The sequence below is a fragment of the Staurois parvus genome, unplaced genomic scaffold (assembly GCF_062004578.1).
Source record: "Staurois parvus isolate SC_StPar_1 unplaced genomic scaffold, SC_StPar_1.0 ptg000172l, whole genome shotgun sequence".
Taxonomy (NCBI): Eukaryota; Metazoa; Chordata; class Amphibia; order Anura; family Ranidae; genus Staurois; species Staurois parvus.
Genome location: NW_028317968.1, coordinates 1,430,389 through 1,443,881, shown reverse-complemented (window position 1 = coordinate 1,443,881; position 13,493 = coordinate 1,430,389). Strand labels below are relative to the sequence as shown.

The 13,493-nt window shown below is 39.9% G+C and overlaps 1 protein-coding gene across 1 annotated transcript in view; it reads right to left on the bottom strand.

Annotated features, from left to right (window-relative positions):
- Positions 1-1,315: 1,315 nt before the first annotated feature.
- RBBP7 (RB binding protein 7, chromatin remodeling factor) overlaps positions 1,316-13,493 on the bottom strand; it is a 37,614-nt gene continuing 25,436 nt past the window's right edge. Inside the window, exons 6-12 of the mRNA XM_089676570.1 lie at positions 9,917-10,077; positions 7,376-7,502; positions 4,722-4,799; positions 4,339-4,415; positions 3,067-3,124; positions 2,868-2,978; positions 1,316-1,585 (exon numbers count right to left, since the gene is read on the bottom strand). Of these exons, the coding sequence (XP_089532696.1) occupies positions 1,517-1,585; positions 2,868-2,978; positions 3,067-3,124; positions 4,339-4,415; positions 4,722-4,799; positions 7,376-7,502; positions 9,917-10,077 (681 nt within the window). The 3' untranslated portion in view covers positions 1,316-1,516. The remainder of the gene's footprint in view (positions 1,586-2,867; positions 2,979-3,066; positions 3,125-4,338; positions 4,416-4,721; positions 4,800-7,375; positions 7,503-9,916; positions 10,078-13,493) is intronic.

Genomic DNA, 13,493 nt, shown 5'->3' with positions numbered 1-13,493 from the left:
CAAGAATCTGCCTTTTGGGGGGGGAAATACTTATTGGATTCCTCCTTGGATACGTCAAAGGAAATCACAGGAGGTAGGAGTACTCTTCCCTCCCAGAAAAAGCCAGCGTGCACTTCAGTAATTAGACCTACACCTAAGAAAAATAGAAACAAAAAAAGTTAATTTTGTCCTGCTCAGGCATCCAAGCCTGAGAGTGTGAAACACACTTATTTAAAAAAAAAAAACAAACACGTACCTTTAAGAGACCTATTCTCAGCAATGAGTCAATCCTACTTCTCAGAGTAGGAGACAACTGATAGCCTATAAGCCTTCAGGTCCCAAGAAATTGCTGAAGTTGGGCAATTGTGCTCTGACAATTGAACTTGTTCCTTTAGGTTCAAACGTTCTACATGGAATCTACCAAGTGGGGAATCGCCTCCTCTTCCAGAGTGGTGGTTGGGGGGTTTCCTTTGAGTCACTGGGCATCCAAGATGCTTGGTTACACATTACCCATTTTCTAAATGGAATTCAAAGCAGGCAAGGAGATGTGCTTAAACCTCAAAACTTACCTTGAATGAAAAGGCTTTTGTGTCCAGACTCCTGTAATGAAAAAAAGACCATATCCACAACAGACATTACACTAAAATGTATTAAACTTTTTTGTGGTAGAGATCTATCTACCTTGATTATGCAAATACCAAGTCTATTCTAGAGACACAAGGCTTTCCTCAAGCTAGGATTGCTCCCCTGCTGGAGCTGAAGTCATCTGGCCCCAAAGCAGAGACCCAGTTACAGGAACCATTTCTTTTGTGTGCCGTTTGGCCTTCACTATAAAGTGCTTGTATGAACATACTTGCCTCTCAGTGTGCCCTTCTAATCTCTAGCTGCTAATCGGTTTCGCTACCATAGAACCTGCCATGTCTTTCAGGTCACGTTTCTCCTCACTGGCCACTGGACAGCCACTAATTATGTAAACAAGGATTTACTTTGTTTAAAACTCTAATCTTCACATGCAGAGTATGAACCAGGATGTACACTGCACAAGCATTGTTTTGAAGTTGGACTTTCCACTTGTGTCTATTGAACAATGTCTACACAAATTCTTAGAAACAGCATTTCTGCTCTTCAGCCACCATGAGCTAGTGTGATGGGGCTTCCAATGTATGGCATTGGCATGAGCCATCTGGCATGTAAACCTGTAGTGATCCTGCTACAGCAATGTTGCCTGTTGTGAGAAAGGAAACCTGCCACATTATGTACACAGTCAAGGATGAATTTAAAGAAAGAATCCAGAAAGGTCCACAATTCGAAAGCTACAGAATAACTCAGAACACAGTTAAAATATTTTATTTTATTTTGATTCTTAATCCACCATTTCACAACCCCTGTTTCAAGTACAAACAATGTCATTACAATACAATATACATGGAAACTGTCAAAGTGTGTGTTGTATTCACAGGAACCAAAGATAACTTAGATGAATATCAACTGCTTTACAGTAAGTGGCAACATCTGCCAGTTTGAGGTGACAATTCATCTATGAACCTTGTGCTTCCAACTCAGAAGGCTGTATATCTGGCTCTTCGTCATTGTAAATATTTTCAGCCTGCAATGAAAACATTAAAGTTTAATGCATACATTAGTTTATAAATATTCTTAAGGCTTGTTAAAATATGTCAAGCCTACATGCTCTGGGGGGGAATAAATAAATAAATCAGTGCTGTGGTATGAAGTAAAGCTAGTGCTGACTGTAGCTTCACCCTCACAAGAAGCCCAAATTATGGGCTTTCCCATGGGTGAGGTTCAGGCAGCACTGAAGTCACAGCCTCTTCTCAATTCTGCAGCACTGCTGCTAAACATTACTGTGCCTCCTTCACTCTAATCGTACAAACAAAAGGCTGAGCCGTTCACTTACCACAGCTCGTTCTGCTACTTGTTAAAGACTCAGCCCGCAATCTCTTGCTAGCTCAGAGGAGATAACTACAGTAGCAGCAGAAAGCTTGTGTTGTGGGAATGACAGTGGCACAATATTTGTCCAAGAAACTAGTGTAGTAGCTGCTAGTATGTGCTGTTGGCTTGTGTTTTCTTAAAGACAGACTCTGCTCCTCAGCCGCTGTCATACACACAATTCAATCTGTTAGCAATTACCACAGTCTTTGTTGACATAGCTGGCAGCTGTGGGAGATGGAGATTATAGGCTTAGAATTTTGTGAGTAGATGGACCAGTGGAAGCACAGCAAATCTTGAGAGCAGAAAATGTCTGGTCTCTAATGCATGTTCACTTGTATGGACTGATGTTCACTGCAAAATTTTATAAATTTTTTTGCAATATTTGGGTTCACATTTAATTTGAAGACGCGCTCCACTGTATTTTTAGGTTTTGTAGTAGTTCAACCTTCTTGGCTGGTCATTGATTTTTCTTCAATTATACATCCTTAAAAGTGTCACTAAAGGCAATTTGTTTAGATCTAGGTAGAGTGGAGAAGGATTAGACCTCTTGGCCAAGTTTAATTGCGGCCTGTGCTCCCATTAGGGAGATTCACCCTAGTTGCCCTGTTGTCATTGAAAGTACAAAAAAAAAAAAAATTGGGTTGACATCAAAAGAATAGAGGGGGAATCTTTCAATTGGGACACTAGTTCTGGCAACACCCTGGAATTCCCTTACTTTGGAGAGATTTCCTCTCACTTCCTGTTGTGGCTACAGGATAGGAAGTGAAGGGACATCTCAGCAAGAGAAAAAAACAAAAACAAAAAAAGTAATCATCCCTCACTATCTGAAATGGAAAAAAAATTGCCTTTAGTGACACATTAAATGTCTGTTAGATGAATCTATACCAACATTTTAGTGCAAGATGACAAAATAATCAAAGTTAGTTGCTTGAACTCACCATTTGCCATATTTGCATAATATTATCTTCAGACACTGAACAGATTACCCACGGTTCATTTGGATTCCAGCTGAAATCTGAGATCTTTGCTGTGTGCCCACCATGAATAAACTACAAAAAAAAAAAAAAAAAGCTGCAATTTGCTCTTTGAATGGCACAAAAGGCTTACATGCAAGCACATAAACAGAATTAAGCTTACCAAAAGTTCAGGGGGTCCATCCTCAGCATCTTCTGCTGATTGTTCTTCACCAATTTTACTAGAGAGACATACATATTTGGCGTTAAAAAATATAAACTTGCATACATTTGTAAAATCAGCATTCATCGATTATATGAAAATGAAGTAAAACCATTTCTGCTATGCAGAGCCATACAAAGTGAGAGAGAACATTTTTATATAGTCTTCTCCGTCGGTAATACTCAGCGAACACCAGGTTGCGGCGAGCAATCACCGTCCGGGTCCTGGAGATTGACAGCTGAGGCCGCTGATGGCGGCACGGGTAGGGCGAGCGCACCCACACCTGGAAATGCTAAATTGTGCATATATACATTCGTGATTTTGCGCACTCCTGCCGCCCTGTAGCAATATTTCTGCAACAGGGCGGCAGGAAAGTGGTTAATTACCTAAGATTCGGAAGATATTCCCCCTTCATGATCAGGCCATTTTTTGCGATACAGCACTATACAGCTACTTTAACTGGGTACATGTTGCAGCACTGTGCAATTACCAAACTAAATCTATACCATACTTTTTTTTTTTTTTTCTACACAGAGCTCTCTTTTGGTGGTATTTGATCACCACTGCGTTTTCTTGCGATAAAAACGAAAAAAGAAAAAAAAAAAACCCCTGAAAATGTTGAAAAAAAAATTTAATTTTCTGCTATAAAACTAAAAAATTTAATAATTCAAAAATTTATTCAAAAAATTTGGGCCAAAATGTACTCCCACTACATGTCTGATTAAAAAAAAAACCCAACAAGTGTACATTACTTTTTTTATACTACTAATAGCGATGATCAGTGACTTATAAACGGACTGTGATAGTGCGGCAGGCAATCTGACACTGACAGCCATGGTCATCACCAGTGACACTAATCGTGATAATACTATACACGGTCACTGTACTAATGACACTGGCTGGGAAGAGGTTGACATCCAGGGCGATCAAGGGGTTAAAAATGTGCCTAGCAGTGTAAAGTGTGCTGCTTTTATTAAAGATCACTTTGTTTCTCAACTCTACTCTGCATTCGCACACCCTAAACCCGGAAGCAGGCAGCAACGTACCTGTACATCGCTTTGCCTGCACAGGCCATCCATCCGCAGTACATTGCGGGCGGTCCACAAGTGGTTAAGCCACTTGACAACTAAAGTCATTTTGAATGGACTGACCTTTTAATTTGAATTGTGACTAGTAAAGAGTCCTTGCCATCAATTTATTGCTTATGCATACTAAAATATATTTACAGCTTACCTCAAATCCCAGACATTCAGCCTGCGATCAGTACCACTAGATGCAAGGATGGTTTCATTGTGAGGTGACCAGTGAACCTTGTCAAAATAATAAAAAAAAACAAAAAAACCTGAAATCACTAAAACTGCTCAAAACTGATGCATCTGTCACATGAATCTAAGAATGTCCAATAAATGCCTATTAAATAAGCAAAAACAGTTCTGCATGTCACGCCTCCATCCAGGTATCGGGGCACTACACCAGCTTTATTTAATTTCTTTCTGTATGGTGGAGCTCTCCTTTTTGGCAAAAAAATGGAAAGACAAGCTGCCTATCTGCCAACGCCTTGTGCTATTAAACCATGGATATGACCTCTTCTAAAACCGTGATAGCAAAACACTTACCTGGAAAATCTCATCTTTATGAGATTCAAACGAATGAAGCTTGAGTTTTAAATTTCGTAAATCCCACAGGGCAACAGTCTTAAAGAAAGCATTAAAAAAAGGGAAGTTAAAACATCAGGATGCATGGTATTTATCAATTTTTAAAGCAGTTTGTTCAATAAATATGGCAGTAGAAGCATGACGGGTAATGATAAAGCAACTACTACTTTTTGCTGTTTGGAAAATGGCAAATATTTCCATAAGATAAAAATCTCACTGTAAATTACTGGCTTGCCAATCATCAGAAAGATGACCATTTGCAAAATTGTATTCATGTGCCACAAGAAAAAACACAGCTAAATCATGCAGACTTATCTTTCAAAATTTACATAAAGGAAAACCAAAACTATCATTTGTTTTTGATAGATGTTGGAAAGTTTATCAAGTTGCCTGTGCTTTAGTTTCTTATGTCAGCACTCTGCTGGGAACACCCAGCAATATAAGATGGCCAAAAATCAGAACCAGGAATCATCAATGGGAAATCTTGCGAATTAAGCCTTTAATAAATAGAACCAAGGAACACACCACAGGTTTTTCTATAAAAAAAAAAAAAAAAGTCTATACCCACTGCATAAATCAGTTTTATCTAATGTGGCTCAAATAAAAAAAAAAAAAAAAAAAAAAGGGATGAAGAACCCCGTATTGCAGGGGTCTCCAAACTGCGGTCCGAGGGCCGGATGTGGCACTTGCAGCACTATTCCTCCAACTGAGACCAACAATGGGGCAGTAGTTCTTCACATGAAACCAATGATGGTGTACTATTTTTGCCACCAATAACAATGGTGGGGAACTACTCCTCCTACGGACCAACAACCCTGAGGCCATGTTTATTCTCACTGATGCTGGGGCCCAGGACATTTTCTGTCCTCACTGGCCCTAATCCAGCCCTCAGTCTGAAGGACAGTATATTGGCCCTTTGTTTGAAAAGTTTGGAGACCCCTGCCGTTGTGCATTTCCCTTTAGCTGCCACAGCATTTTTTCACGTTAAATAAAAAATATCATTTGAGGGCTGAAGATAACTTAAAGTGGTTCTAGATGGAGGCAATTTTTTTTTTTTTACCTTAAATGCATAACCTACATTAAAGGTAAGAAATGTTTTGCAGCCTTCGGTCTTCCCTCACCTCCCTAGATAGATACTTAGTCCTCAATCGATCCAGCACTGCATGACTGCATCTCTTCTCTCCCTCTTCACAGAGACTCTGGCAAGCAGGAGCAAATTCTTCTGACAGCTGTCAATTAAATACTGTGAGGAGGAAATCAGGGGGCCGGCTAAGCCCCACTGTGTGTTTGTCTATGGAGTGCAGCTCCATAGAAACATCTCAGGAGCGAGCATTCACTGTGTGCTCCCAATGGTTATGGGGGCACATAGAGAAGAGTAGGAGCCAAGAGGTCATTAATAGATTTAAATGATGCCATAAATAATGGGAATAGAAATAGTGTTCTTACTTCAATGTGTGACGATATGCAATGTGTTGTGCAATCAACATTTTTGTGCGCAGGCACCTGATGCATGTTTACGGTCGTATGTGTGACCATGTCAGGGTGGGGCAGAGGTCAATTTGGGTGTTTGGGTAGAAAGAGGACCTGTCACTGCTTATCACAAGGCATGCTTACATTCCTTGTGACAGCAATGATAGTGATCAAAAAATTTTAAGTAAAATAAATTTCTAAGAAAAAAAAAAAAAAAAAGTTTTAAAAGGCACCCATCTCCCCATGCTTGTGCACAAAGGCGAGCACACAGGCTGGTACTGAGCGCATATGTAAATGACGATCTTTCCAAAGTATTGCCTCGAATGTCATAGTAAGTGCAATAATTTTAGCACCAGACCTCCAATGTAACTCTAAACTGGTAACCTGCAAAGGCTTTTAAAGAGTTGCCTATGGAGATTCTTAAATAAATATTGTTGGGTATCAATTTATTCGGCTTAACACCGACTTTTATGGCTGGCTAGGAAGGGGCTGACATCTAGGGCGATTAAGGGGTTAAATGTGTGCCTAGCAATTATTATATCGTGAGCATTAAAATTCATTAAAAGTATTTTTTTTTAAATTGCATTTGAAACACTGCTGAGAAAATACTGTGTAACAAAAAAAAATTACAAAACCCACTATTTTATTCTCTAGGTTTTTAAATAATTTTCTTTAATTAAAAAAAAATGATTTTTTTTAATATGCATACAAAGTGTCAGAAAATGCCTATTTTTTTTTCTTTTTAAACAAAATTATATCTACTCAGAGACCAAGTCCCCCAACTCTTTTGGCAACATATTCGGTCTAAAAAAGACCCTCAAGGTCTCGCCTGCCCTCCTAAAAAACTTGCTTAGTACAGATCCTGCTCCATAAGCTTCTTTCCCAGCCAGACCATCCAGAGAGACAGACACCAGAAACTGAAGCATCGCTTAACACGTTGCCAGGGGTATGTGGAATCAATTTTTTTCCACTGGACAGCCGAAAGTCAACTTGTCAGATTTAAGCAAATTCCCGCCTGCTGTAGCATTCCAAATTAGATTCATCCTTAATTATACTTTTAAACTATCCCAAATTAGACTTTCAACTATCTCTAGAGGTGTGTTATCAATTCAAAATAACCTTTTGCTGTGAAAGCAGGCACTAACCTTATCAGCAGATCCTGTGGCTAGTATAAACTCACTATATGGATTGAAGGACAAACAGTTGACCTCTGCAGTGTGCGCGTCTACTGAGTGACTTGGTTTTGATGTTGTATTAGACCGAGTGTCCCAACTGGCAATATAAAATTATAGTTTAATCAATAGCATAACAATGACTTCCCCCACATACCAACATTCCCTTAGGGCCAGTTTACACTACAAAATTGCACTCTGAATTCATTCTAGATACAATTTTGCTTACAGTTCACACCACACACCGTGCTGGTGCAATTTGCCATGCTCCAGTATGGTTCTGTGCAGAAAAAATGCAGCATGTTCTATTTTTTTTTTTCTGCACTGGAAACTGACTGCACTAGTGTGAACTAGGGCTATTGGAGTACATCGAAAACACTGTGCATGCATTTTTTTATTAAGAAAAAAAGCGCACTGAAGTGCATCTATTGTCAACTAGCCCATAAAGTTTTAACCATATTATAAAAACGTGCACTATTCAAAATAGCTTTATAAAACAAAATTTGCTGATTTGGAAAGGCAAGAAAACTAAGGGCAATAATTTTGCCAACATGCAATATCTTTCCTGAATAAAAATACACAATCCTCTGCAAAATGTAAATGGAGCTGTGCATTTCCAACGCAGTGCCAGTGTATAGGGATGAAGGACACAAAATAAACAGGAGTGACATCCCACACAGGTTAAGACAGTCAAACAGTAGCATCTGAAAGAAGCTAGGAAGAGGATGCCAGCAAAGAACCTTGCAGCCATCAGACCATTGGAACGAAGGTAAATATTGATTTCTTTTGTGCCACTTCAAAAAAGGTAGTCTTTTTAATTGAAGAAAAAGGATGTGTGTATCACACATTAAAGGCTGTGACTAAAGTAGTGACTGGCGTTTTCTGACAATAGACAGTTTTCTATGTGCCCCAGCCACACTGAGCAGTAGGGAGATCCAGGCGTGATGAAATGCAGACATGCTGCATTTTACTACACCTCATCACACAGCAGCCCACACTGCCTAAAAATGTCACTTCAGTAAAGCTAACAAAATACAAAAAAAAAAAAACTCAATCAATCATACTGCCCCGTCAGTGCAGCCCATTCAAGATGGATTGCTTTTTAGAGGGTGGTTGATAGGCAGCTGGGAGGTATGTCACCTCCTCACTGTCTGGTGACAAAGCATTGGGCCATTAAAGTTTAGTGGATCACATTCAGCGGCAGTACCACCTGAAAAGTGCAGCAAAGGGTTTCATTCTGGCACGGCAATGGGGGGGGGGGGGGGGTGAGAGGAGGCTTGGGATTATGGTAATACAGCAGCTCAACTGCCTGCCTTTACCACTACCTTGGCCACACATCTGAACAAACCCTTAAAAGACACTTTTTTTAAATGGCAAAAACCACACACACACACACACACACACACACACACACACACACACACACACACACACACACACGTTAGCTCACAACCAATTCACACATGTGCGTTCAGGGTTTCAAGGTCCGATTTTAGTGCAGATTGTAATATACTTGTCCAGTGGTTCAGGACCAGTTTTTGTGAATTAGACTGTTCACAGGTTCAGGGTCGGCTTGGATGTGGTTTAGCGGAGATGGAAAGAAGGGGCAGAGGAAAGCAAACCTTGTTGAAACCTGATCTTGAACTGAAATCCTGTTTATAACTTGTGCGATTCAGAAGCGGTTCCCATAGAAGTCAATAGCCTGTAGACCGCACCTTAACTGGATTGCACTGCTCTGAAATCGGACATGACTTTCAATACACACTGCCAGTGCATTAGACATATGTGAACAGGCACCATAGGAATCAATGTTATTTCACATCATGCAGACTGGATGCGATTCAAACCGCATCCAATCCACATATATGAACGGACATGGACTGTGTGGTAAATTATAAGCAGTACACAAAATAATGCAATTTTGTAAAATATATACATAGGCATGCTCATCTCAAGATCACTAAACTATAAATTTGTCTGTATAGTTACACTCAAAAAGCATCTTATTACTAACACCCGCTTATTAATGCAATTATCCAATAATGTATTAAAACAGCACAATGTAGGGATAGGTCAAACTCTGTAAATATTCAAATTAAACACCAGAACAATGGACTAAATGTGATAGCAGTGATTTTGACTAATGATTGTAGGTACCAGAGGCAATTTTTAGTATTTCCATAATTATGTTCTTGGGATTTTCATTCACAAGAGTCTCGAGTTTACTCAGAATAGTGAAAAACACATTCAATGAGAAGTCAGTTCTGTGGATGGAAATGTTCCATTAAAAGAAGTCAAAGAAGAACAGACTGGTTGCAGTTGACAAAAAGGCTACGGTTAACTCCAAATACCAATCTTTAGAACTGTGTTGAGCAGAAACTTATTTCTGAACATGTTGAAAAACCAAGGCAGTTTTTAAGCGAACAGGCCCCCCACCACCACCACTATTGGTATAGAGTTCCCAATAAAGTGCATGTGCATTAAATAGTAAAAACGGAGAAAAATCAAACTTACATCATGAGTTTCTGATCATCTGCAACAGAGCCAAACAAAGATTCATGCAAAAGGTGCCAGGCTACATCCTCTACGACTGCTGAGTGGCCTGTAAAGATGGCTTTAGCATCAACTATTTTTCCCTCTTTTGGTCCAGCACTTATATCCCACAAGCAAACAGTCTGAAAGCAGAATAGGATTTTAGCAATCAAATAGAATTTAACCAACCTAAAGAAAAACAAACTTTAAAACGTAACTACCATTACATAATTATAGCCAAAAAAAAAAAAACACAACTTTGGCAATACTTCTCCTTTTAGTATTGTAGCTTATGTTACCTACCGAACTATGAAAGAGCACCACACTGTGCTGTCTCATCTATGCAAGAAGCACAACTTTATGGCTGAATTGTACAAACAGTCTGGATAACCAAATTTAACAAAGTACATAACTGGACAAAGTCAGTCTTCATACTTGCCTAAAGTTCAAATAGAGAATAAATGTATTTTTTTTATTTTAATCTAAAACCAATGGCCACTACTCCGTACTCTTAATATGTGACCTCTCTGCGGCTTTTGATACGGTTGACCATCCCCTCCTCAAAAAACTCCACTCTTGGCCTCACAGACTCTGCTCTCTCCTGGTTCTCCTCCTAGCTATCGCAGCGCTCCTTCAGTGTTACCTATAACGCTGCCACCTCCTCTTCACTCCCTCTTTCTGTAGGGGTCCCTCAAGGTTTTGTCCTTGGACCCCTCCTCTTCTCCATCTACACCTCCTCCCTTGGTCACTTGATAAACTCCCATGGCTTTAAGTACCAACTCTATGCTCATGACACAAATCTATCTTTCTACCCCTCACCTCACCCCTTCAGTCTCCTCTCGCATTACTAACCTACTAAGTGACATATTGGCATGGATGTCACTCCACTTCCTCAAACTAAATCTTTCCAAAACTGAGCTCTTAGTAATCCCCCCAGCCCGTGCCCTCTCCCCTGATGACTTCTCCATCAAGATCAATAACACAACCATCAGTCCCTCCCCTCATGGCAGGGTGCTAGGTGTAATACTAGACTCCCATCTGTCCTTTCAGTCCCAAATCCAATCACTGTCCAAATCTTGCAGACTTCACCTCCGCAACATATCCAAGATATGACTGTTCCTAACCCTGGAAACCACTAAACCACTAAGCAACTTATTGACTCCCTTGTTTTCTCTCACCTTTAATATTGTAACCCCTCATTGGCCTACCTCATCACAGGCTATCCCCTCTTCAGTCTATCATGAATGCTGCTGCCAGACTCATCCACCTTACTAACCGTTCTGTATCTGCCACCCCTCTCTGCCAAACCCTCCACTGGCTTCCCATTGCCCAACGGATAAAACACTAACAACAGATAAAGCCATTTATAACTCTGCCCCAAATTACATCACTGATCTTATCTCTAAATATCACCCAAACCGTACTCTCCACTCCTCGCAAGACCTCCTACTCTCTAGCTCCCTTGTCTCCTCCTCCAATGCTCGTCTCCAGAACTTCTCCAGAGCTTCCACCATCCTCTGGAACTGTACCCCAATTTATCAGACTATTGGCTACTCTGCTCACTTTTAGGCGATCTATGAAAACCTCTCTTCAGGGAAGTCTATCCTGCCCTCAGCTAATACTGGAAATCTTCTACTCTTCCAACCAGTCCATCCCCCACAGTTACTACCTTTTGTACCACTAGCCCCTCCCTCCTAGATTGTAAGCTCCAAGGAGCAGGGACATCCTATCCCTCTTGTATTAAACTGTATTGTTGCTGTATTGTCTCCCGTTATATTGTAAAGCGCTGAGCAAACTGTTGGTGTTATATAACTCCTGAATAATAATAGCTTTACAAAAACAACGTCTGGCTTTATCCATAGATTTTCAACCACCCAGCAGCAGTAATGACCCATTATGTTCTAACACAATTTACACTACCACCAATTAACTATTTAGAAATACAGCCAAAACTCTTTTTGGATCACAGGAGTGCAGTTCATTATGCACTCCTATGACCAGTTTTCAGCTGACAGCTGGCTGAACACATCTGGCTTTTATTGCTTTGTCCCCAGTACTGTAAGAGATAGGAAATATTCCAACGGAGAAACTAGATCTGGTGACCCTGGGTGAAAGCCAGGGATTCTCTCACTTTAAATGGAATTCCTCTCAATTTCTCTTTTGGTTATTGGACAGGAAGTGAATGGAAATCCCCCAAATGGGAAAAAGATGGCATTAAAAAAAAAACTTTAACCACTTGAGCCCCAGAGGATTTACCCCCCTTAATGACCAGGCCTTTTTTTGCTGTTTGGCGCTGCACTAATTCAAATGATAATTGCGCGGTCATGCAATGCTGTACCCAAACAAAATTTACGTCCTTTTCTTCACACAAATGGAGCTTTCTTTTGGTGGTATTTGATCACCTGTGCGCTTTTTATTTTCGGCGCTATAAACAAAAAAAACACGAAAATCTTGAAAAAAAAACCAATTTTTTCTACTTTCAGCTATAAAAAATATATCGTAAACTCAAAGTTAGTCATAAATTTAAGCCAAAATGTATTCTGCTACATGTTTTTGGTAAAAAAAAATCCCAAGAAGTGTATATTGATTGCTTTGTGTGAACGTTATAGCGTCTAAAAACTATGGTATAGATACTGTAATTTATGCCTTTTTTTGCTATACAGCGCTGCACTAATTCAAATGATAATTGCGCGGTCATGCAATGCTGTACCTAATCAAAATTTACGTCCTTTTTTTCACACAAATAGAGCTTTCTTTTGGTGGTATTTGATCACCTGTGCGCTTTTTATTTTTGGCGCTATAAACAAAAAAACACGAAAATCTTGAAAAAAAAACAATTTTTTCTACTTTCAGCTATAAAAAATATATCGTAAACTCAAAGTTAGTCATAAATTTAAGCCAAAATGTATTCTGCTACATGTTTTTGGTAAAAAAAATCCCAATAAGTGTATATTGATTGCTTTGTGTGAAAGTTATAGCGTCTACAAACTATGGTATAGATAATTTGAAATTTACACAGCTTTTACTTTCTGACCGCCCATCACATCTCTTGAGGTGCTAAAATACCAGGATAGAACACACACCCCCAAATGACCCCTTTTTGGAAAGCAAATCTCAGGGAGGGGGAGGGGGGGCCATTTTCTCCCGCTGCTTGTAAAGGCAATTCTGCAGCTAATTAACCACTAGGAATGCTTTTACATGAAAGCCCATTTCCGGCTGAAAAAAATAAAACCAGGATGATGCCTGCAGCTGCAGGCATCACCCTGGTATAACCATTCAAAGTCCAGTGATGTACCAGTACGTCACTGGTCCTTGTTGGGTGTATATGCTATGTTCTTTTTTTCTTTATGCAGCCTGTGGGCTGAATGAAAAAAAAAGAGAAGAAATCTCTGCCAGAAAAAGTGTGTGGTATGCCCACCATTAGAAACCTCCCTCAATCCACCCACTTCTAATGGTGGGCACATATGAAATGTGCCAACAAATATAAAATATATATGCCGAAGCATGGGGGCCATCCACCCACTGGCCACCCCAGGCCCCCATGCTTTGGCATATATTT